The sequence below is a fragment of the Quercus suber genome, unplaced genomic scaffold, assembly GCF_002906115.3.
Source record: "Quercus suber isolate HL8 unplaced genomic scaffold, Cork oak 2.0 scaffold_362, whole genome shotgun sequence".
NCBI classification, from domain to species: Eukaryota; Viridiplantae; Streptophyta; class Magnoliopsida; order Fagales; family Fagaceae; genus Quercus; species Quercus suber.
Window position 1 is genome coordinate 391,841 of NW_027069814.1, and position 23,547 is coordinate 415,387.

The window sequence follows — 23,547 nt, forward strand, 5'->3', positions numbered from 1 at the left end:
AGACACACGTCCCTATCACTGGAACTTCCTGGAAGGTTACCTTGAACCTTAGGATACACATTTGAGCCGTACTTAACCTATCCGAGGAGAATTCCTCCTCGGACCACCCTCCCATTCGTATCTCACTTATTAGATTCTAAGCTTGACCCATCCAACACCATTCATTTGTTCTCAGATTACCATACTCTCGGCCAAGGCCCAAGGCCCAATATACAATCTGAGCCCTTAACCCTACAGGTAAAATATTGTTTTCACCACAATAGTTTCCATGAATTTCATTTTTTTTTTTTTTTGTCTTTAAACTTTAAAAGATCCTTTTTTTTTCTTAAATTATTGAAAATTTTATACTTTTGCTAAACTTTCAAAAGATATTTAAAAAAAAAAATTCTAAACAATTAAAGAAAAAAAAAGGTTCATTTTTGTTCCTATTTTTGCCTTAAAATATTATAATAAAATTTAAAACAATTTAAGGACAATTTTTTTTTTTTTTAAGAATATGAATGAAAAATGAAATTCATGCAAAGTTTAGAACGAATACAATATTTTAGTCAATTACATATATTTAATTTGAGTTTTATACTCAATAATTTTTGAATGGACAAACTGATATATTTGAGTTTGATTTATTTAATAATAAAATATCTTCTTTTTTTTTCTTTTTTTTTTTGAGAATGAATAATCGAATCTAGATTTAGCTTAAACTTGTCTTATTTTTTAAATGAACTATCATAAACAAATATTTTTCCATCCATACCAAATCCAAGAACATAGAGCAACTTGTAGGCTGACACTCGTGTTATGAGTCATTTGCAATTTAACATTAAAAAAATAAAAGTTTGTTTTGTTTTGTTTTGTTTTATTTTATAAAATTTTAACCAATAGTGTCCATTTTTACGAAAATTGTATTTTTTATTATCAAACTAAGATATCAATTAGTTTTTTATGTAAGCAGGAAAAAAAAAAAATCTAGTACCATATAATTTGACACATCTTAAACAGGTAAATTAAATAAATAAATAAATAAATCCTATTAAGTTATGTCCAAGTGTGCCAGCAATGCACGTTCAAACTAGAAGAACCGTTAAAAAAAAAAATACTAGAATACTATAATTGATTATATCTTGGACCTTAACTGTCGCAAGAAGAAAAGGACCACAGTACACCCACAACTCATCTCCATGCCCCTTTAATTGACACCGGCCATTTGAAACCTGCGAATTTCTACCAATTTTTTTTTTTTTTTATGCGGTGTTGCGAATCTTGCGATTCCAAGAGTGAAGAATATGAATAATAAGGTTGTAATAGTGGATGAGAAATTCTGCTTCCCTGAAGAGACCCATCTCACAGTCCACAAGACCTCAGTGTTCTTCCCCGGTGATGGCTTCATCGTCTACGATCTCCACGGAGAGATTCTGTACCGCTTCGATTCGTATGGTCCCGAATCAACACCCAAAGATGAACTCGTTCTCATGGATTCTTCTGGAAAATGCCTCCTCACTATTCTACGAAAGGTTGGTTACTGCTCACCACTGTTTCGGTTGGTCTGTTTGATAGGTTTTTTGAGCTAATTGCTAGTTGCTATTTGGAAAGTATATATAGCAGTAGGCTATTATTAGAAGTAAAGCAAATTGCTATAAGTATTGAATTACTTTTATTTTTTCACAATCCTGACTTTTGTGAATTTGGCATAAAAATATACAATAAGTAGAAATACTTTTTTTGGTTTTAGTAATGAGTAGCAATACTTAAAACAAATAAATTTTAACCATTACACAATTTACACTTTACACACAATCACACCAATTTATTTTTACACCATATTTAACATTACCCAAAAAAAAAAAGAATTTTGTGTCAATATATCAAAAGATAAGCATAGATTTCATGTGTATTTTTTTTTTTTTTTTGGGCTGAATATTTTATAATGGATTTTACTTTACAATAAGTCTAGCCGAATAGGCACATAATAATTTTTACAATTGACGTTTTATTGTGATTGTTGCATACAAAAAATAGTCATGAAATCAACTAGTCTATATATAAATGATTTCCCAATTTCAACTTGCAACTTGCTATCTTAAAGATTGATTAGATACCGCTTATTTTATTGAAAAATAAAAATTTATTACTAAAAATACTGTAACAAATTTTTTTTTAATGATGAACAATGCCGTGGGTCGTGAACAGTGCCACTTATCTGCGTTTTTGTTGAGTTTTTGGCTTGGTCATGAACAGTATTGTAGGGCCCAACCAAAAACGCAAACGCATAAACACTAACATTCATTTGCACGCAAACGCACGCTTAATAACTTGAAATTCTTTTTATGTTCTCTCTTTTAAAATGAAAGTAGATTATATAGTTTCATTAATGATAGCAAACCATTACAAAACTACAACATATCATCCTGGATTAATTCTGCAATACACTAGGGTGTTTCTTCCAATCAAACCACTTCATTCTCTAAGAACCTTGCTTGCCCTGCAAGCAAATGAACTGCGCAATATTTACTTTTCTTCGTATGTGCCCAAAAGCCATACTCTTAGTTTGTATTAAAGAAGCATTCTTTTTGAATTATATGGTTAAAAAGTAATTAGACAAAGCTAAGTCTAAGCACCCTTGATATCATGACTAGTTCATCCTTGCGCAAAGAAATGTCAAGAGTATTGTAGCTTAGTGACATAGTCTGCGAGCATAATCAAATTTTAAATCCTCCATCTCATATTGTTGTAATAAATCAGTTATAATGTGTATACTGTTGTGAGTGTACTAATGAATGAGGGGGTGTTTTGGAATAGAAACCGAGCCTTCATCAACGTTGGGAAGGATACATAGGGGAGAAAGCAGAACATCAGGAACCAATTTTCAGTCTATGCAGATCATCCATAATCAGACGGTCGAGCCTGGTTGTAGAGGTTCACGGTGATCCTGAAGAGGAGTATCACATCGAAGGCTCTTTCGCACATCGATGCTGTAAAATGATGGACAACTCATCTAGGGATCCTGTGGTTGAGATCAAACGAAAAGTGGACACCTCAACTAATGTGATGCTGGGGAAGGATGTCTTTTTGTTGTGTCTCAAGCCTGGCTTTGATAGTGCTTTCGCTATGGGATTGGTGCTTATTCTTGATCAAATTCACGGTGATGATGCTGATGATGTTGCACAAGAGGTGGATCCTACCGTAGAGGATCCAATTCCACCCTCCTGAAATTTTTTTTTTTTTGGGTATGTTTTTCAAGTTAAATTATAGTTTATTTGGATGCGCTCGTTTTTCTCATTTATTGTTATTTTTGGCTTTTGTTTTTCATTTTTGAGAAATAATTACAACATACTGTTAACTCCGTAGTTCGAACTCTTTCTCTCTTAGACTTCCAAGCACTTTGTTTTCTGTTTTTTTGAAAAGAAATCGTGTTCAAAACAAAACACTTTACACTCTAAAACACTTACAGCAGTAAAGCTAAATAGCTATATAACTATTTTAGTTTCACCAAAACACAAAAATTCATACTACAGCAGTGGAGCTAAACGTAAAATTCTTACCTTCATTGTTACAATGCACAACTATATATGGTTGTGCATTATAGCTGAGAGCCATTTTTTTTTTCTTCTCAACCAGATTAAAAAAATATATGTTTGTTTAATTATATATATATATATATATTTTTTATTCTCAATTGAATTAAAATAATATATGTTTGTTTAATTATTTATATTCTTTTATTCTCTCAACTGTGCTTCTTTCAAACTCACTCTCAACTCACTCTCTTAAGCTCTCATCTCTTTGTCTCACATTCTCTCAAAACTCTCTCAAGCTCACTCTCTCAAACTCTCACCTCTTTGGCTCACTGTCGTTGGCCCAACTCGATCCTCTACGTCACCGCCCACCAAAGCTCGACGTCACTGACCCACCATTTGACCCACTTCGTCGAGCTCCCAAGCTGCCGATCAGCCTCAGACCCACGCCGTCGATCCGCCTCAAACCCATGTCGTCGATCCACTTCTCTGATGCTCTCAACTCTCTCAAACTCACTCTTTGAAACTCTCACCTTTGACGGTAGTGGTTGTCTGACTTTGATCTGGGTTTTTGGTTGGGTTGATCATTGTGGCTTTTGTCAACTGTGAATGATCTAGTGGGCTATTGGTTGGGTTGATCATAGTGGGTTTTTTTTTTTTTTTTGATTGGTTGTCGGTGGTGGATCATGGTGTTTCTGGGTTTTGATGGTGCTATGGGTGATGTGAACTAATGGGAGGTCATGGTGGTTTTGATGGTTGCTATGGGTTGTGGATGATCATCGTTGCACTGTGAGTTATAGGGAAATTAATTTTTATTGGGTTTGATATATTATTTTATTGTAATAGATATATTATTTTATTGTGTTGTTTATATTATTTTATTGTGTTGAAAACTAAAATAAATCTACTGCTGTAACATGTTTTGTAAAGTGAGTAAGTAAAATAGATAAAGTAACTTTTTGTAGTGTCAAATAGCTAAATTTTTAGCTCCACTGCTATGGATGCTCAAAGTGGCCATCTAGCAACAATTTTGTTTCTTTATATGAATCCACTAAACAAAATATTAGAATCAAGACTAGAATGAACTAAGATTCTAATATCCACCATTGCATTGATGACCACCTTCTTATCATCTTCAAAGGTCAAATTATACATCTATAATGAAAATATTTACACTAAATTAGTTTTTACATAACTCGTAATATATATATTTTCTTCATTCAATCAGTTTATAAAATATAAATATTTTGTAAACAAGTTACTATGTTAGATCGTGATTTTTTATTTAAAAATTATAGATTATACTGTTAGAGTCTTAAAAATTATGAAACATATAAAAATTTAATAAATTTCAAATAATATAAATTTTAAACATCACTTTACATATCTAAATATATAAAAGTTAATATAAGAAAAATAGAACAATAATAAAAATTAGTCACATTTTATGTAAATTTTTTTTTTGTTGTTGATAAATTGATAGTTGGAGGTGATAGGATTTGAGCTCAGGAGGTGATAGTTGAACTATTGATACTTTATTTTCAATTAATATTAATGACTCATTGATGGCATGTATTTTAATCACCCAAACATAATGGTAATTATGTAAATTACCAAATTTTGTAATTAGAGGTATCATGTAGTGTAAAGATAAGATACTCACAGTATGTGAGTTTTTGTCTTTTTTTGGATGGGCACAGTATGTGACTTGAACTACTATAACCCAATTTTTACTATATAATATAATAGTTTAATCTATTCTATAAGTTAAAGGCTTTATTTGCTATAAACATATTTCGTAAAATAAGGTACGTGTACAATATGGTAAATATATGGATGAATATAATTTAGTGTGAGGACTAGATTTGGATCCCCAGCCCAAGAAGTAATTGGATTCAAACCCAATAAGTCCAAGACAATAAATTTGTAAAAAGTGGGTCGAAGAACTAGGCTCTAATCAATGAAACAATAGCTAGGCTTGGTTTATTAGTCAATCAAATAAAACAAAAGTATGTTTGAGTAAGAAAATTTGTCCTCGGCACAGTCCGAGAAGTTCTGTTCTTATATATATATTGGATGATAATGGTTATAGAAGTAGTTTTTGTTCTTTTTCCCTTTTTTTTCTCGTCCCTTCTTTCTTCCTTCTTTCTACTTTATACACTATCTTTCCTTTTCATTTTTACCATCAACTTGTAGGTCAGATTTGCTGGTATCGATCTTTATCCCATCAACCACTTCCCAAAGCTCTTAGGTAATAGTTGTAAGGCTGAAAACCACTGTTCAGGCATCATTTCCTCATTAATGCGGCTAGAGTGTTGGTTGCCGGGCATTTAATGCGGAGTTTGCTATAGACAGGGAAAATTCCCAACCTATCACAAGCTGACACGTCACACTACCAAGTCCATAAAATACAGCCAATTACAAAGTGCCAAATATTGCTACTAAGTTTTGCTATCAATACTCAGAAACCAACAGAAATTTGCCAAGTGTCATGCAAAAACCAATCACGCATCAGCACGTGTAAGCAATGACATAATCAGCCTCGCGCGTGTAAGCGATGACATAATCAGCCTCGTACGTGTAAGCGATGACCTAAGCAGACCAATCAAGCTGTAACATGTGTCACCAATCAGACTTCGCTACGTGTCGCTCACCCACCTCCAAACTCCTATAAATAAAAGCCTTCCTAAGGCATTTGAGGGAAGAGCTGGGAGAGAGGACACCAAGCCATCTGAAGCACAAGCAGCATCAGAGAAGATTCAGAAGTCCAGAAGCTCTGCTGGAATCAAGCCCTGAAGCCTTCAACCCTCAAACACGAAGAACATTCGAAGCAGAATTATCCAAACTACTTGCCTAGATCTTAAGGTTCATTGGAATCAAGCTCAAAAGTCTCCAGAAACCTCAATAAACACAAATTAGTGAAGCTCTACGGATTCAAGCCTTTAAAGCACCGAAAAACTTCCAACACAAACCTTCAAATACGAAGAACATTCAAAGAAGAATCATCCAAATCATATTCCTAGATCTCAAAGTTCACTGGAATCAAGCTCAAAAGCCTCCAGAAACCTTACAAACCACAAATCAATGAAGCTCTACGGATTCAAGCCTCTAAAGCCCCGAAGAACTTCCACCACAAATCTTCAAAAGACGAAGAATGCACCAAGAACACGAAGAACGCACCAAGAACACGAAGAACGTACGAAGAACATGAAGAATAAAGAATTTCTAACAAGCTCATAACCAGAGATTCATTGTAATTCTGTTTCAAAGGTCTTCGATCCATTCTTCAGCCAAATTGAAGTATATTTGGTGTTTAAATCAAAATCACATTACCACAACTCCAATCAATAAATCTTTCAAGGAGATCGAATCAGAGGATCACTCTTTTGTAATCACAGAGAATTGTATCACACATTCATCAATACAAATTCGCACTTGTGACATTATTTTACTTGTTTGACTCATTTCGAATGAGAAATTTAGTCGTCCACAGTAGCAACTTTTCCTGGAGATATTTCATGGCCATCCTCTTTTCTATTTATTTTTAGTACTTATCTTCCTCCACGGAATGGTCTAGAAGGCTGCTCTTGTCGGTAAATCACATCTTCGGACCTCGGTGTTGGGTAGCTGAGAAGGATCTCGTCCTCGACAAAGCCTCTTAGACTACAATGACTAACATTGTTCTCTTCATCTATTATCATAGGCCCCTTTTTACAGTATTTTCATCCTCGGATGATTCCTTATCCTGGGCCTGGGCCTCAGGCCCACCACATATGTGGGCGTGTATTTTTGGGCCTTTTACCCCTACAATAGCCCTTCAAAATTCTACTTCCTAGCTTCTTGGGCAGAAAGGACGATTTTGATATCCTCAAGATAATCTTTGGCCTGTCAAGTTTCGTCTTATGATGGTACAAGCGCCTTTTTAACTATCCAAAGCATGTCCCTGATGCTTCGGAGTCTGAGGCACGCCTTCATTAAATTTGTGTGGCTCCCTGTCCCCCACGATCTATGACTTGATGCAAATCTAACGGTTGAGAATTCCACTGGGAAATGAGCGGGATTTATCCCGCTCGTAATCCTTACTTTGATATAAATACCTCTTAATTCAATCATCCATACCACTTTAGCATTCATTTCATTTCAGCATACATACTTTGAATCTACAAACCTCTCTAACTTGTTTGTGCCCCTATAAATCCCAGAAACCTGTCCGAGGACTCCTTACTCTTTCCGTAAATCTTCCTAAACTTTTATCTTTTATTTTCCTATACAATTGTTTTTTCTTTTGTCTTCTCCTCCTCGGCTCCATTTCCCCTTCCCGATTTGTTTTGACTTTTCTCAAATCTTTTCTAAGGATGGGTAGATTTAAGTGTTTGGTTGACTCTCCGGAGTTGTTAGAAAATTTCAAAATCCAATATAGGATTCCTCCAACGGTAGCTATTAGGTATTGTGCAGAGGGGCAATGGTTTAAGGATAGAAAAGAGGGGGAAGTAATTATCCCCATGATAGCCTTCATAGAGGGGGGTATGAGAGTTCCTATGGGTGCCATGACTAGGGATTACCTTAGACCTCATAGGTTAGCCCCAACTCAGTGCGCCCCTAATATGTTCAGGATTTTGGGGAGTGTAGATGCCTTTAATGAAAAAATGGGCTTAGGGTTAACCCACCACGATGTTAACTGGGTTTACAATCTCTTCCGTCTTACCGGGCAAGGGTATTACCTAAATTTTAGGTATCCCAAAGTTAGACTTATTCAATGCCTAGCAGAGTCCAACAAAGGTATGAAAAAGGACTTTTTGATACTGTCAGGGGAATGGCACGATGGCCTCCCTTGTCCGACGTAGGAGGGGGAACCAGGTGGGGTTCCAAGTTTAGATTTTTAACTTCAAAATTGCTTATGTTTTATTAACTATATATATATATATATATTTTGATTGATTTTGTAGATTCAAAAGCGGCTGTGCCTCATTTCCGCCTAGTAAACTAAGAGAGTTTGGACAAAATCTTGAGAGCCAAGGTGTTCGTACACAATGACGGTCAGCTCAGAACCGCTCATCGTATCCTTGGCTACGACCCTATATTAAAGAGTTTTCAGGCACCTAAGTGTGTTATCAGAGCTAAGGACCTGCAGCTATAGAGAATCAGTGTTGCTGCGTCGGGTTTCCTAGCCAGTGGTCCAATCCCTGAGGGCACTCAGGATATAGCCCTATTTTTGAAGGCATATCTATAGTAGGGACCTTGTCCTCCCATCTAGTGATTAAGGAAGAGGAAATAGAGAAAGAAAAAAAGGAAGAAAAAGAAGAATAAGAAGTTGTTGAGCTGTCCGATTCTAAGGACGGTTCGAAGTATTTAACCAACCCTTATCTCCAGAGACCACTTCGGGTGATCTCGGCCCTTCTTCCACAGCTTAATCTAGCCAACAACAAGGAGGCGACCCCCGTCAAGGCGACATGGGTATTCAATGCAAACAAAAGACTAGTTTCCTGGATTTGATAGAATCTCAGTCGGGGATAGATGTACCTGGGAAAGCAACCCAAAACAAACCCCCTTCTCCTCCTCAAAACAAATTCCTCTTCCTCCTCAACCTGCACAACTCCTCCAACTCAAACCTGCTGGGTTGAAAAGAAAAAGAGATACGAAAGGCAAGAAGGTGATGGATGTTGGGAAGAGTCACCCCACCCAAGAAGAAGAAAACCAAAGGATAGCTAAACAGCTTAAAGTGGGGCAGAGGGGCGTTGAGAAAAGGAGTGATCCTCTTGCACCTCCAGCATGGACCCTTGATCCCATGTTAGATGGGGAACCCTTGCTAGCTGATGCCTCCATCCGTGACTATCAAGGAAGGAAGGCCGGCTATATGGTGGAACAAGGGCTACTATTCCTCAATGACATGGCAGAATTAAGGAACTTAAGGAGACACGAGGTTTTCCTTAGTTTGAAGAGGTACTTAGGCATGGTAAGGCTTTTAACTGTGTTTTTTTTTTTTTTTTTAAATTGTTCACCTTATGTCCTCAACTTACCTTGTGTTTCCATTCTTGACAGGCTGTTCAAGCCACATTTAGGGCAGAAGAGGTAGCCAGTTCCTGCTATAGACAAATGAAGGAGGAGGAAGCGAGGCGCAACGCAGCTGTTGAAGCCTTTGGGGTTATTGATAAGACTATCAAGGACCTCAGAGAGAAGTTGACGGATGAGGAGAGGGAGAGAAAAAGCACTGCTGCAGCTTTGAAGGGTGCTGAAAAGCAAGCTAAGAGCCAAAGAATCCTTTTGCGCAATGCCGAGGATCAGCTAACCGCTGCCAAAGCACAAGTTAATGCTCTCAAGGAGAAATTAAAAGAAATGGGGAAGGCCAAAGATGATGCTGAGAAGGCTCAGGCAGAAGCAATAAAGGCTTAGGAAGAAGTGAAAAAGGCTTGGGAGTAGGCTAAACAAGATGAATATGACATAGGTGTGGTAGAGACCGAGGCCAATCTTAGGGCCAAGGTCCTAGGGGTATGCAGGCTCTATTACTCCCAAGTATGGTATGAAGCCCTCAACCAAGCTAGGGTTGAGGATTCATCCATACTTAGAAAGGCAGAGAATGTATATTATCCCCCTGTCATTCGCGTTCTGCTCCTTCTACCTTGGGGGTTGATGCTGCACCTAAAGTGGCAGAGGATAGTACAGACGGTGCTACCAATGCTCCAGTTTCTTCTTATAGGCCTGCCAAGGAGATCGAGCATTCTGGAGCAATGGACAAAGAGAAGAATATTACTCAGGGAGTAGCCCATAATGTTATGGAGCCTTCAGTTGATATTCAAGTCGCTCCTGCCGAGAAGAAAACTCCTAAAACAACAGAGATTAGCCTTGCTTCCCTTATTGTGCCTGTTAAAGCCGATCTGGTAAGCGAAGGCCCTGAAGCCCCTGAAACAGCCTCCAACCAACCTGCCCACGAACCTTCCAAGGACAAGATTGTAGTGAAGTGGAAATAAATTGTTGCGTAGTAGTTTTTCTTTTTTTCTTTTTTTTTTTTTTTTTTTTTTTAATTTGTAATCAAATTACTCTTTTCATAATTCACTTATTTTATTTTAAGGTTTCATTTAATGAAATTTAGGCATACTTACTTTATTCCCATGATTATTTTGTTAGTGTTAACATAACTTATACCTTATCCGATACTGAATAAATGTAATAATAAGACCCAATTATTCTCTTTAACCTATATAGGTATTCAGAAAGTGGTTCTATCATACATGATCAGCCATAAAATGGGTTAAAAATTGCTAAGTCTACAACAATTATTAAAATATGCCTTTGATCCTAAAGTTTAGGCATTATTCTTAATAAAACTTACTGATCTTAAGAAAATGCTCAAATGGTTACCAAATAACAGATGAGTCCGATGTACCTTAAACCCTTTAAGTGATGCTCATGAACTTGCATTTACTTACTTCTTTGTTGCATCTGGGCAAAGCATATGATCCGGGGAGCCATACATGGCCAATATCTTGTACGAGTCTTAGGAAGGTAATTTAAAGTGCTAATTTCTCCAAAGCTTGTGGTCCGAGGAGTCAGGCAAGACTTAGGTTTTGTTTAATACTTAGATAGAAATCATCTTCTAAATTTAGGAGGAACCTAGACGGTTTGGTAGCAATGGCTTTCTGAATACCATTAATCCTAGCCATCAGGTTCTTCTTTTTTTTAAAGATGTTTCCAAACTGATTTTTATTCCAATCCATTGCTTTCTTTGTAAAACTATCAATAGCATCCACAAGGTAGTTTGCACCTACCCACGCCTGAGAGACAATGTCCGGGAAAGTAGCATCCAACAGCCAACAAGACTGAAACCTAAAAGGTCTTTTCTTCTCACCCCTTACACCCGGTTGCATTTCTAATAACACAGGACAGTGATCCGAGTGGCATCAAGTAAGGTGGGTAACTCTAGCCTCCGGATACAACAAACACCAGCTGGGATTGACAAAGTACCTGTCTATCCTTTCTTGAATCAATGCCTGAACTTCCCTTCTATTTGTCCAAGTGAAATGGGGCCCCACAAACCCGATATCAATCATACTACATTTATCCAAACACTCTTTGAACAACAAAGACCTATTTACACTCACCGCTCTCCCCCCAAATTTATCACCATCAACCAAAGGTTCATTAAAATCCCCATCTATTACCCACGGCATGTTATGCAGGTCTGCTACATTAATAAGATTATTCCACAAAATATGCCTCTCAGCACTTCTAGGACTAGCATACACAGCAGAGAGTAACCAACAAGCATCAGAAAAATGTACCTTGACCATGGAATGAATTTCTTGCTCAGTAGTGGCCAAAGGAGACATCTCCACCCTATCTAAATTCCACAGCACCCACAACCCACCAGCATACCCAATAGTGTCAGTATGCATAAGTCCATCAAAGGGAAGCCTATCAGTAATTTCCTTAGCTCTAGCTCCCCCAACCCGAGTTTCCATAACAACCAAAATTACAGGATTATAATTTTGGACCAACTCCCTAATGCGATTCTGAAAAGAAGGCTTTAGAGCGCCCCTACAATTCCAAATAATAACATTCATAAGAAAAAAATATAAAATTGGAGTGAGACAATCATCAAGCAGAGGTCCCACTATCACCTCCTTCTTTAAATTCCATCCGAACCGCTTCATACCCTTCTTCGTCTGACCCTCTCTGAACTAGAAAATCATCATGAGCTTCAGAACTCCCAAAAATATCTCCTTTAAGACCATGCGTAATCTAAATACCATTGTTAGCTTGAGAAATTGTAACTGTTTTGTTGCTGGCTTGAAGTTGGTGCTGAGACAGACCACAATCCGAGCTGGGTTTCCTCGGTAACTCACTCGCATCATCTTCGGCGCTACCACTCCGGCCTCTACAAAGATCACCCACCCCTGACACAACGACGGTATCACGCTGACAGTGACTAGAATTCCTCGACTTGGGAGACTCCTTACAAAGCTCAACCCCGATCCTTTCATGCATAGCACTTCCATTGTTTAATTGTGTAGAGGAAACATTGGTCCCAGCCACTTCAGCGGCACCAGCTTAGGTAACTTGAGAAGCCCTTGCACGTGCAATCCCCTTCTTGCCCTTCACCGAGTTGGACATAAGTAAAACTTGGACAGGGCCAGCCCGAGTTGAAGAAAACAAGGGTTCACTCAAACTTGGGTTTTAGGACATACCTGATTGCACATCAATTGTAGGCCTGGAACCTATTCTTTGGATAGACCTTTCCAATTGGGCTTTGTCCACAAGCCTAATAGGTGATAATTTTCTTTTGCTTTCGCGGGGAGGCCCACTAGGCTTATCAGTTCTATCCTCACGTTCATGATACCGTATCCTCTGTGATGCCTCCCCCTTACCATTACTCTTAAAAGCAAAACCATTCCTATTCTCAGCAGAGGGCCCACCACTCCTATGTGACTTTGTCCCATTCTTCCTCCTAGCCACAATAACCCAAGGACTGTACACCCCTTCATGTGCATTTCCTTTGCGCACTCTCTTGCTTAGTGTCCTGTAACAGATTTGCGGTCCCCACCTCAATCCTTGTTTTGTTAGCATCACACATATCGTGTAAGCTATCTTCTCTCAAACCCGATTCATCCTCCATCGCCGCCTTGCACGGTGACTCTTGCCGAATAATATATGGGCAACTCTCACGTCTATGTCCTACTCTACCACATCCAAAGCACAATCTTTGGATGCCTTCATACAAAACCGGTTGCTCAAGCTTCCCTATTAAAATGGTGGTGATCAATGGCTTACCCACATCGATTTGGATACATAATCTAGCGAATCTACCTTTAGACTCAGCTGCAGTAAAGGTATCAACTCTTAGGACCTTGCCTAACGCCTTACCAATGTGTTGCAACACCTCAGCATGATAATATTCAATAGGTAGTCCGTTCAGCCTAACCCAATGGACAATATGTAGGCTGCAGCAGGCTTGAAATTTGGCTCCCAAGGTCTGAGTGATAAAAAATGGTCTCCAATGAACCATGGACCCTTCTTCAGAACATTCTCAAAGTCTTCTCTCAGAGACAACCTTGTAAGGAAGAAGCCCTGCTCTAAGTCTACACAGTCCAGCCTCCCAGCTGGTTTCTAAAGAAACAAAATCTTAGCTTGTAGGAAGTTTAATCCAACAGTTTGTCCATAAACCTTGACAATCAAGGCTCTCGCCCACGGTGCGTATTTTCTGTTTAAAATCCTTATCAAAATTCACGGCTATGCAGCCTTGCCGGAGTGGTTCAACTTCCTCGTCCGACTCGCCATCGTCATCCATGAGATCCTCAAAGTTAAAAGCCTGCATATAAGCACCGGGTATTTCACCCAGTAGCTTATCCTTGAACGAGATGTTATGGTGACCAACACCCCCGCGTGACTAGGAGATGACGACCCTGAGCCTTGGCCTTCACAATATCCTGCATGGTTGACATCCTTTACTTTCTTGGTACTGCATGCAAGCTTTTCCTGTTCTTCACGAGAGAGAGGGAGAGTGCTCCATATTTTCAAATTTGTGCTATATCCGTTAGGAATTAACTATTACATTTTACTCCTATAATCTAGGTTTTTGAATTGCCAACTTATGATTTTTTTTTTTAATTGCACTTTAAGTCTCAAAAAAAATATATTATACTTTACCAACTAAAGGGTTAATTGATATGTACTATTTTTTTTTTAAAACTTTCTTTGAATACGATTTACAATTTACACATACAAACTTAGTCATTTTTTTGAGAACCAAAAATACAATATGATGTAACTTTAGCGGATAAAATACAATTTTAAAACCAAATGTTGACAAATCAAACTTAATCCAAACTAGAAGTAAGATATAATTAATCCTTCATTAGTTTTTGCATGTTTAGTATTATCTTTGAAAAAATATATTTATTTTTGTTTTGATCTTCCATGTTCTTGAAAGAAAAGAGAAGAAAATAGATGACCTTTCGATTTGGTAAATTGTTTTATTAGTTTTTTAATCTCAATTAATCAAATGCATTCATGAATTGCTTAGGCAATAGCAGTGCTACCATAGTTAAAAAGATATCTTGTTTATAATGGGCCTTTGTGTGGATCGAATAGAAAGATAACCTTTAAATATATATATATATATATATATATAAATAAATAAACCTATATCTGTATATTCCAACTAACGATGGATTTGACATATTTAAAAAATAAAATAAAATAATCTCATATTAGTTATTCCATGTAGATAAAATAATACATGTTTTACCACATTCTTTTGTCTTTTGAGTTCATGCAAAACTAGACTTGCTAGTAAGTTGATTGAAAATATAATGTCAAAGTCATGGGCAATTCGCGATATATATCAATTAACCGATTGCACTAAGAGGTGTGGTACTTCAGGACCAAAAGTTTTTTTATTCATCTTCTTTAGGGTGAAGAGGGTCCTTCTTTACTTAAAATGACTGGATTACCGTTAGAGTATTCAAAGGATGAGCCTTAGCAATTTGAAAGTAGTTCAAGACCCTTTTCTTTTTCTTTTTATATGTTGACTGATGAATAAGAACCCCATTTGGAAAATGTTCAAGTTGCAACTTAAAACACTTTTTTTTTTTTTTAAAGATCTTTCATCTCAAATTCATTCCTTAAGTAAGTTGTAGTTTTTGTAAGCTCTTTTGAACTCCTTACATGATTTAAATTGTCAACATATACATTACAATAGCAAATATAAATTTTGACTTTGTACTAAAAACACATTAAAAACCTCTTTTCTTCTTCTTTGTGTGTGTATTTGTTTCTCCAAAAAAAAAAAAAACACACACACACGAAGAAATTGTATTATTCACAAATCTTTCTTTTAATAAATATTTATAGAGAATTGTACCATGTGTTTGAACTGTTTTAACTCAAACACACCAATGTTTGTAACTTGATGGAATACATGCTTTAGAATTTTGAATTATACGTTTTCAAGAAATTTATATTCTTCTAGGGATTCTCATCTATAATCATTATCAAATTATCCATATAAATATGTTGCAATTACATCCATTTAGTGCATGTCCAAATTTTTAGTGATTACCATGCTAATATAAAATATGAGTGTAATTGCATTCATTACATGAAAATATATGTAAGGTTGAAATTTATCAACCATCTTGTTGGCTTTATTCCGTGCCAATTTGCTTGTAATTTAGCACTTAGTAACCCTGTATTTAGGTGGGATTCATGTAAGGGTAGTGTGTGAAGAGAGTGTGAAGAATTGCTCATTTTTGTGCAAAGAAGCAGAGACTCGCGCCTAGGACTCGCGACTGACTCGCGCCTAGGACTCGCGACTGACTCGCGGCTTGCAAGCCGTCAAATGCTGTGCACATGAGAAGCATGTGAGAAGGTGAAGGGTCACGCCAGCTGTCGCACTACAAGATAAAAGTCTCAGGCTGGCCAGGCCATTACCTCGCGACTTGAACTTGCGACTTGGACAAGCCGCGAGGCCAAGCCGCCAACCAACCCTATTTGGTAAAAACTGACTCTTCGTATTCCAAACACACACCACTATATATAGACCCTTATATACACAAAATGTAGAGAGCTTCCAGAGAGAATTTTGTGAGAGAAACTCTAGAGAAAAATAAGATTGCCTCATCCTTAATCTTCACTAAGAGACTATTCAAATTCCTCTACTCTCTTCCTCTCCATTGATACATCCTTGAGAGGTTCTTGACCAAATCCTTTTCTCATCACACCCACGTCTGTGAGAAGGTTCATTTGGTGCTAAGGGAAGCAATTTAGAAGGGACCAATGACTATTGGTTGATGTTATGGTTTATAGAGGAATCTGGTAAGTTAGAAAAGAAAAAGGTTTAGCCCAACCTCGTTGGAGTAAGAAGCATAGAGGGCTTAGGTACTTGGGTAGATTAAGCTTAGAGGGTCTATTGCTGTTCATGTATCCCAACTACATTTTTTAGTAGATTATTGACCGCTTGGAGGGCGGCGGAGAGGTTTTACGCCGAGAGCTTCTGTTTCCTCTTCGATAACACATTGTGTGTTGTCCTAGTGTTTGCATCTCTCTTCTTTTATCTTTGCCATTTATTTTATGTTGTGGATGTGATTATATTTGGCTTAGATTGTTTATCAATACTGTGTTTGGCTTTTGTTCATGTCCCGCACATTAATTGTTTGATAATAAGCTTGAATTAATATTTTGTAATTTGGGGTCTAAACGTTCAAGGGTGTTTTACACACATATTGAATATTCAATATATATCTTGAAAATCAATACCAAATCTTTACAAGAAACCTTGTGTTACAAGTAGTGCTCTTTATCTCACAATTCTTTTACTTTTATTTTTTCCTTACATTTTCGTACAATATCCACGTATATTCAACAAGCGCTAAACCTTCAAGTATTTGGACTTACGAATTTAGATTAGGTGCAATACCTGAACCTGATGCAATAGCTCTCAACAGTTGAGATAGAGAGTTGAAATACGCAACTTTTAATCCCAACCATCGAATAAAAAAAATTAATAAATTAAAGTTAAAAAGTAAATGCGTAAAAATATTTTGTGAATAGTGAAGGATAATATTAATTGGCAATACCCTAAATATTGCAGCCAATCCAAATCCATAGACTCATCCCTTTGATGGCAGATTCTACATTTTGGAACCCAATTATTTTTTATGTTTAGGGGCTTTCAATTGTTGAAACCAATTGACTGAACCCATCTAATTGAAAGAAGCCCAGACTCAAAATCTATGGTGTGCTACCGTGGACCCACTAACACTACCGTGGGAAGGTTCATCAAATAATAATTTTTTCCAGCTTTCAATGGAGAATTCCAAACAAAAATGAAGAGTGTAATTTCTATATTCATATTGACAATGATAACCACCAAAAGTTAACTAATACATATATTGGGTGCAGGGCCTTTGAACTGTTTCTGCTGCTAATATGCAAAGCTGGATTCATGCGCTACTGATACCTAATTACATTTACACATAGTGGCTATTGGGGCCGATAGAGGGGCTAGGTGCTCCAGAAGTAGTTGTATTTTCCTGCACACAATTGTCATATTTTAATAACCTTCAAGTGTTTGGACTTAAATCTTTGCCGATTTCTAACTTTCTAATTAGTTCATGAATATTAAAAAAGAGAAAAACAAAAGGAAGCTGATTTGTTCTTATTTCATACCTTGCAATTGGCTATATTTCCATGCCCACAAACTAAATGACCATTTGCTACATCTACAGCTTCTGAGGCTGAGGCTCCATCACCAGCACTCCTCTGAAATGTTCATATACAATACTATTATATATCTGCTGAGTTTTTATCTCACTCTTATCACCCCCAAAAAGTTATTAAAAGAGAAGGAAAAAGAAGACAAAAAAAACAAAATCATGTTCTTAGGCTATTGGCTTTGTCATGCAAAATACCATACCTCGTAGAAATCTACAGCAATGAAATTAGGCCACCGATTACCCGCTGCTTTATAACACGTATCCAGCATGCTAAGTAGCGGAGCTGAATTATCTTTGCAAGCTTCAATTATATTTGGAGCACTCCGGAAATAGTTCACTACAACTAGTGACCTCGAGGTTGTGTTCATGGGAGGCGATTCGGAGCGGTTTGGGCACAAGCCATCTATCATACCACCATTCCCGTCTATAGTGCACAATAAATGGAGAGAGGGAGATTTAAACCCAAATTCTCAACTATGAGAGAATCAAACAATGTTCATTAAACCATAAAACTATTACATGATGTAAACTATTCTTAGTCCAATATATATACACTATAAAATAGGTGGAGCATAACAAGACTTACATTGGTTTTCTACTGTGTATTTCCACTGATAGGCAATCCCTTCAGATGCCTCCTTAGTTTGGTTTGAAGTGAAAACTACTAAGCGCTGATTTTTATTCACCATATTGTCAACTGTTGGCCAATCTTTACCATGTCCTGGCATTCGACTTGATGGAAACCAGAATTTCCTTAGGCCAGCGGCATCAAACACTTTAGTTAGGCCATTTGTTGATGTAACATGGTCTTCAAGGATAATGGTGATTATCTCCGATGGGTTTGCTTCAAGAAAGATTTTAATCTCTTGCAGAACATTAATGGCTGGTTGCTGGTAAATCAGATTTTATAACAATGACTTGTTTTAAATTATGTGCAATTAATGATAAATAAAAATTAATAGATTTTTCTGAAACTAGAAAAGAAAATTTTAGATTCAATTTTTAATCCATTGAAAGTTCGTTGCCATATGGACTACAGAAAATCTTGGAAATTAAGCATTACGATGATGCAAGCTACCTCAACTTATACAATGTTCTTAAGAATGATGAAGATTCAAGCTAGCTTAACTCATATCCCTAAATGGACAATTTTTATCCCTAGTCCAAATTGGTTTGGAGGAATTTCTTTCAATCCATTATGGGTGATTCATAAGACCATCCATAATGTGACTAAAAGTACACGTGGACAATCATTTCAATAGCCATGTAGTAAATGGGACAAGTTTTCCTCCAAATCTATTTTGAGATAAACTCTATTCTTTCTAAATGTATGTGTGGTTACCATTAATATTGCACACTTACAAAAGCTGTAACGTCGCTACATTGGCCATGACACAACCAAATATCGTCCTTGAAGTTGTAAGTATCAAGCATCAACCCTCGAACTCCATTCTAGGAAAAATAAAATAGAATAGTTCATTTCCAAATGGTACAAAGATATTGAAATCAATTTGGATTGAAATTAAATGGTACATTTCCTTTCCTAGAAGCAACAACAAAGCCATGTTAACGCTAAGGGTGTCTCTACTTTCAAATTATCCAAAAAAAAAAACACACACACACACACTAGGGGTGACCTTTCTGTTTTCCCTCATAATTCTAGAAATCAGTGAATCCCTTAAAAAACGAACATTGGTTAACGTTAGATTTAAATAGAAATCTTGCCTTATACTTCAATTGGTACTTTATTCAAATTCTCTTTTCCCATTATAATTATCAATTATTTATATATATATATATAAAAGTATTCTGTTTCCAAAAGGTTAAAACCTATAGCTATGAATTATAAAAATGGCTTCAAAAAATATAATAATAATAATAATAATAATAATTACCACATTTAAAATAAATAAAAGAAGAGGAAATAAATTCTCTTTTCCCATTATAATTATCAATTATTTATATATATATATATAAAAGTATTCTGTTTCCAAAAGGTTAAAACCTATAGCTATGAATTATAAAAATGGCTTCAAAAAATATAATAATAATAATAATAATAATAATTACCACATTTAAAATAAATAAAAGAAGAGGAAAAAAGAAAAAGAGAGCTTTCACTGTTACCGACAAGGAAGGATGTTCAAACCGCTAAATTATTATAGAATCTCTTTATTCAACCGAATATGCTTAAATTGACCTCTATAAATCTTTCTGTCTCTGCAATTTTCTTTTATTTTTCATATTTTCTAAGTAGTCGCTCTTATCTTGCATTGTTCTCTCTTTTCTGTTAAACCATACAGAAAAAGTAATCTAAAATCTTCTGGCAATAGAACAAAACAAAAACAAATTAATTAACGTACTTGGAGCTGAGAAGTAATGGAGTCCTCCTGGTTTGTGGGAGCCAGAATTATAGAGCCTGTCCCAGACTTCACTCCTATCCTCGCATATGCATTGTGCGTGGTAAGCCATGAGTACCTATTAAACGGCAAACCCTTCACCTGGCCAACATAAATTCATAAACACCATCGCAAATATTAGTTCTCGTCCTAAACAAGAAAAACCAGAAAACCCAATAAGACACAAAAATAATGAGTATGGAAGACCTTAGAAGTGGGACTGATGGGTTGCGTTCGAGTACAGCGTGGCCTTAAGCCAGCTGAGAGGCAAATCTCACAGTGCAAACCCGGGTCGCAGTTTTGGCTTTGGAAACATGTTTGTCCCTCCTGTTAAAAGACCATTGATAAACAAGAAATTGGTACAAAGAAGAGAGAGTTCAGTCCTATCTAGGATGATGATTTTGATTGATTCTTTTATACCTTGCCCGCAGTGGTACAGCCAAAGAGAAGAGCTGCCACACACAGAGTTGCAGCTAAGATTATTCTCTGCAGGTAAATACGAAAGTATTGAGGACTTGATTAAGCACTGAAAGCAAGAAAAGGATACTGAGTAGAAAGGTAAATACCTCCATCATGGATGGACCTATGTTGGAGCCAAGACGACCTCCCCAAAATTTTATAACGTATAGTTATTATTTTTTTTGAGAAATAATGTATAGTTATTAGATAAAAGTGCTTAAAACTTGGCTTCCCCAATAATAACTTTATTTAAAGATTTTTACGGTCGAATAAATAACTTGGGATGGAACCCCCTACACAAAAATAAAAGCAAAAAATTTTGGGGATCCAACCCTGCCTATATCAGGTAACTTGGGATCAAATTCCCATTCCTCATTGTTGTAATTAGCAAATTATCAACAACAAAAAATCGCTATAAAACGGTCACTGTTAGGGTCCAATTTTGTATGATGGCAAATCTGAGTTAAAACGCATTTTTAATGTATTTGAGACTTAATTCTTAGTTTCTATAAGTAGTTAAAGAACTACATTTGAAGACACAAGAAAATAACTTAAGAATCTACTCAAAATAGTGTCATCTTTGATGTCTCGACACTAGCCGATTGATCGAGGTCACTTGAACCTTGACACTAGCTTCACACCGGCTGATCAATCAAGTTTCATGAATCTTGACTTTTATGTTTTATGTCAGATGAAGTGGCAACCTCAAAATTCATGCACTAGGATACTAGAACAAATTCCTTCTCAAAAAAAAAAGAAAAAGGATACTAGAACAAATTAAATAGTACTTTTCACGGTCGTCCTCATTAGAGATCTAGGAGAACTACTTTGTGACATCATAGAGAGAGATTTTCAAATTCGGAGCACTCTATACTGGAGAACCGACTGCGACGTTGTACGCCTAGGATTTTGCATCAAGCTGAGTTTCCAGAACTAAAAAGTTTAGAATGTTTCAATCAAGATTGCTACACCTACTGCCTTCAATAATCAAAGTGTAATTGTGTGAAGTGAAGTCACAGATTGGATTACCGTGTACCAAGGAGTAGGTATTTCGAGATTCATATGAAAAGTAGTCCTATCAGGTTGGAGCTGCACTAGGAAAATTCAAAATTTTCTATTATAAATAGGTATTTCAGGATTAAGTATATTCTATGTACTTGTGTTGAGGTCCAAAATTTCACAATAAAGCCCACTCCATAAAAAAATAAAGAAGGCCCAATTCGTGCAGCAAGAAGAATCAACATCAAGGCCTTATATATGTTCAGATTTCCAGCAAAAAAGGCCATTAAAAAGTCCAGCAAATTCCAGTGAAAGAGCTGGGACGGGATCCCCAGAGGCTGCCAGAGGCTCGGGATCCTCAGGACGTGCAGCACAGCTAAAGTGAATTAAAGCAGATTTGAAGAGAGAAAAGAGACAAAAGGCACGTGGACCTTATAACCCAGACATGCAGTGGAAGTACAAAGCAACCTAGACGAGATAGATTGCACTAAGAATCCAGTTTAAGGTTTGAGATCTTACTCGGATAAGAGCATGGATTTCTTATTTAGTGGTTGCCAAAACATCAACCTGGACTAGGTCCACGCGCCAAAGCAACCATATCCCACCAGCAAATCCAATCATGTTAGCTACCACAGCTCCATCAAAAGGTAAAGTTTCAATGATCTCATCTGTTCTTGCTCCGCTCATCCTTGTCTTCGTAAATACCATTATTATATGCATATGCCATTCAACGAGATCAATAACCATTTTCCTGAATTGAGGCTTCATGGCACCTCTACAGTTCCAAATCAGGATATTCATGATCTTATAAGGTGTGGTGTTAGGGTCAAAATGAGACAGTGAGGATTTATCCTTTGTGTCCCTCAATTTCCATGCTTCCATTAGCTCCCTCTTCGACTCCATTCTGCCCTGAAATAGAGTCGTTGAGTGCTTGATGATTCCCAGCATTTCTTGAGTGGCTTTGATGAGAATGGTTCCTAGAATCGTTGGCTCCGCAAACTAAATCATTTTCCCCTAATGCAAATGCCCCATCAGCATGCACTCCACAGGCCTGTCCTGCAAGATTTTCCTCACTAAGATCACAGGTTATGTCCAATATGCTTCTGCTTCCATTAGAGATTTTTTTGAAGGCGGCCTCCTTGATGTTGGATCTGATGGTTCTAAGCTAGTCATCAGAGGCATTGGGATCATTGGTCGGCCTATGAGGAATCTCCATCATGGATTCGAGGTTAGTGTCCATGCTTTGTCTTTCAATGGAAGATAATTGACACATCATTTTTTAATACTGCTATTAATGTTATTTTCATTTTTTTTTTTTTGTATTAATCTACATTTTCCCTTTTGACTCAATATGAATCAATGCATTCTTTCTTACTAGTGCATTAACCATTTTCCTCTAAATATGACTAAACCATCTTGATTCTCAAGTGATTATTCCTCAAATTTTCATTATTAATCTTTAACCTTTTCCTCAATTTGAATCATATATTTTTGTGTATTTTTACTTATACTTTTAACATTCTCATTTCAACAATGATCATTTGAAAAATATGTTGCTTTTTAAAAACCCAATATTTAGTACCATAGAGTATAGCTGGTCTTCTAGTATTTGTAAAATAAAAATTCCTAAGGAATCAAAAGCAACAATATACTCTTAAAATTAAAGTAGATGAAGGAAAATGAAGAAAAGAAAATCCACTGCAGCTTGTGTTTTCCTCAAAACAGTTAAAAAGGGTCCGCTCAACTATTTGCTTCCTTAACACATGCGCAACACTAATCGACTTAACAAGCTTTTACCGCAATTGCAAGGCTCACACCTTTAAGGTTTGTTCAGTTTGCATTTCTAAAAAAACTTCAACATTGTTTTTAAGGTCGAACAAAAATATATTATTTTTTTTTTTTGTTGTTTTCAAAAAAAAAAAAAAAAAACTTTTGGTTTGATAAATCTCAAAATTAATTATTAAAAAA

The 23,547-nt window shown here is 36.5% G+C and overlaps 2 protein-coding genes across 2 annotated transcripts; one reads left to right on the plus strand and one right to left on the minus strand.

The window, feature by feature from the left end:
* Positions 1 to 1,102: 1,102 nt before the first annotated feature.
* On the plus strand, positions 1,103 to 3,340 carry LOC111984911 (protein LURP-one-related 5). The gene is made up of 2 exons (XM_024016534.2): positions 1,103 to 1,511; positions 2,797 to 3,340. Exons 1-2 carry the CDS (start codon positions 1,284 to 1,286, stop codon positions 3,205 to 3,207), a joined length of 639 nt encoding a protein of 212 aa, XP_023872302.1. The 5' UTR covers positions 1,103 to 1,283; the 3' UTR covers positions 3,208 to 3,340.
* Positions 3,341 to 17,354: 14,014 nt separating this feature from the next.
* On the minus strand, positions 17,355 to 20,785 carry LOC111996128 (PI-PLC X domain-containing protein At5g67130). Its single transcript, XM_065760335.1, has 9 exons — positions 20,688 to 20,785; positions 20,542 to 20,607; positions 20,329 to 20,448; positions 20,086 to 20,223; positions 19,085 to 19,174; positions 18,309 to 18,612; positions 17,923 to 18,146; positions 17,676 to 17,768; positions 17,355 to 17,539 (listed from the first exon to the last, which is right to left on the minus strand). The coding sequence occupies exons 1-9, from the start codon at positions 20,694 to 20,696 to the stop codon at positions 17,477 to 17,479; spliced, it is 1,107 nt and encodes a 368-aa protein (XP_065616407.1). The 5' UTR covers positions 20,697 to 20,785; the 3' UTR covers positions 17,355 to 17,476.
* Positions 20,786 to 23,547: the final 2,762 nt, after the last annotated feature.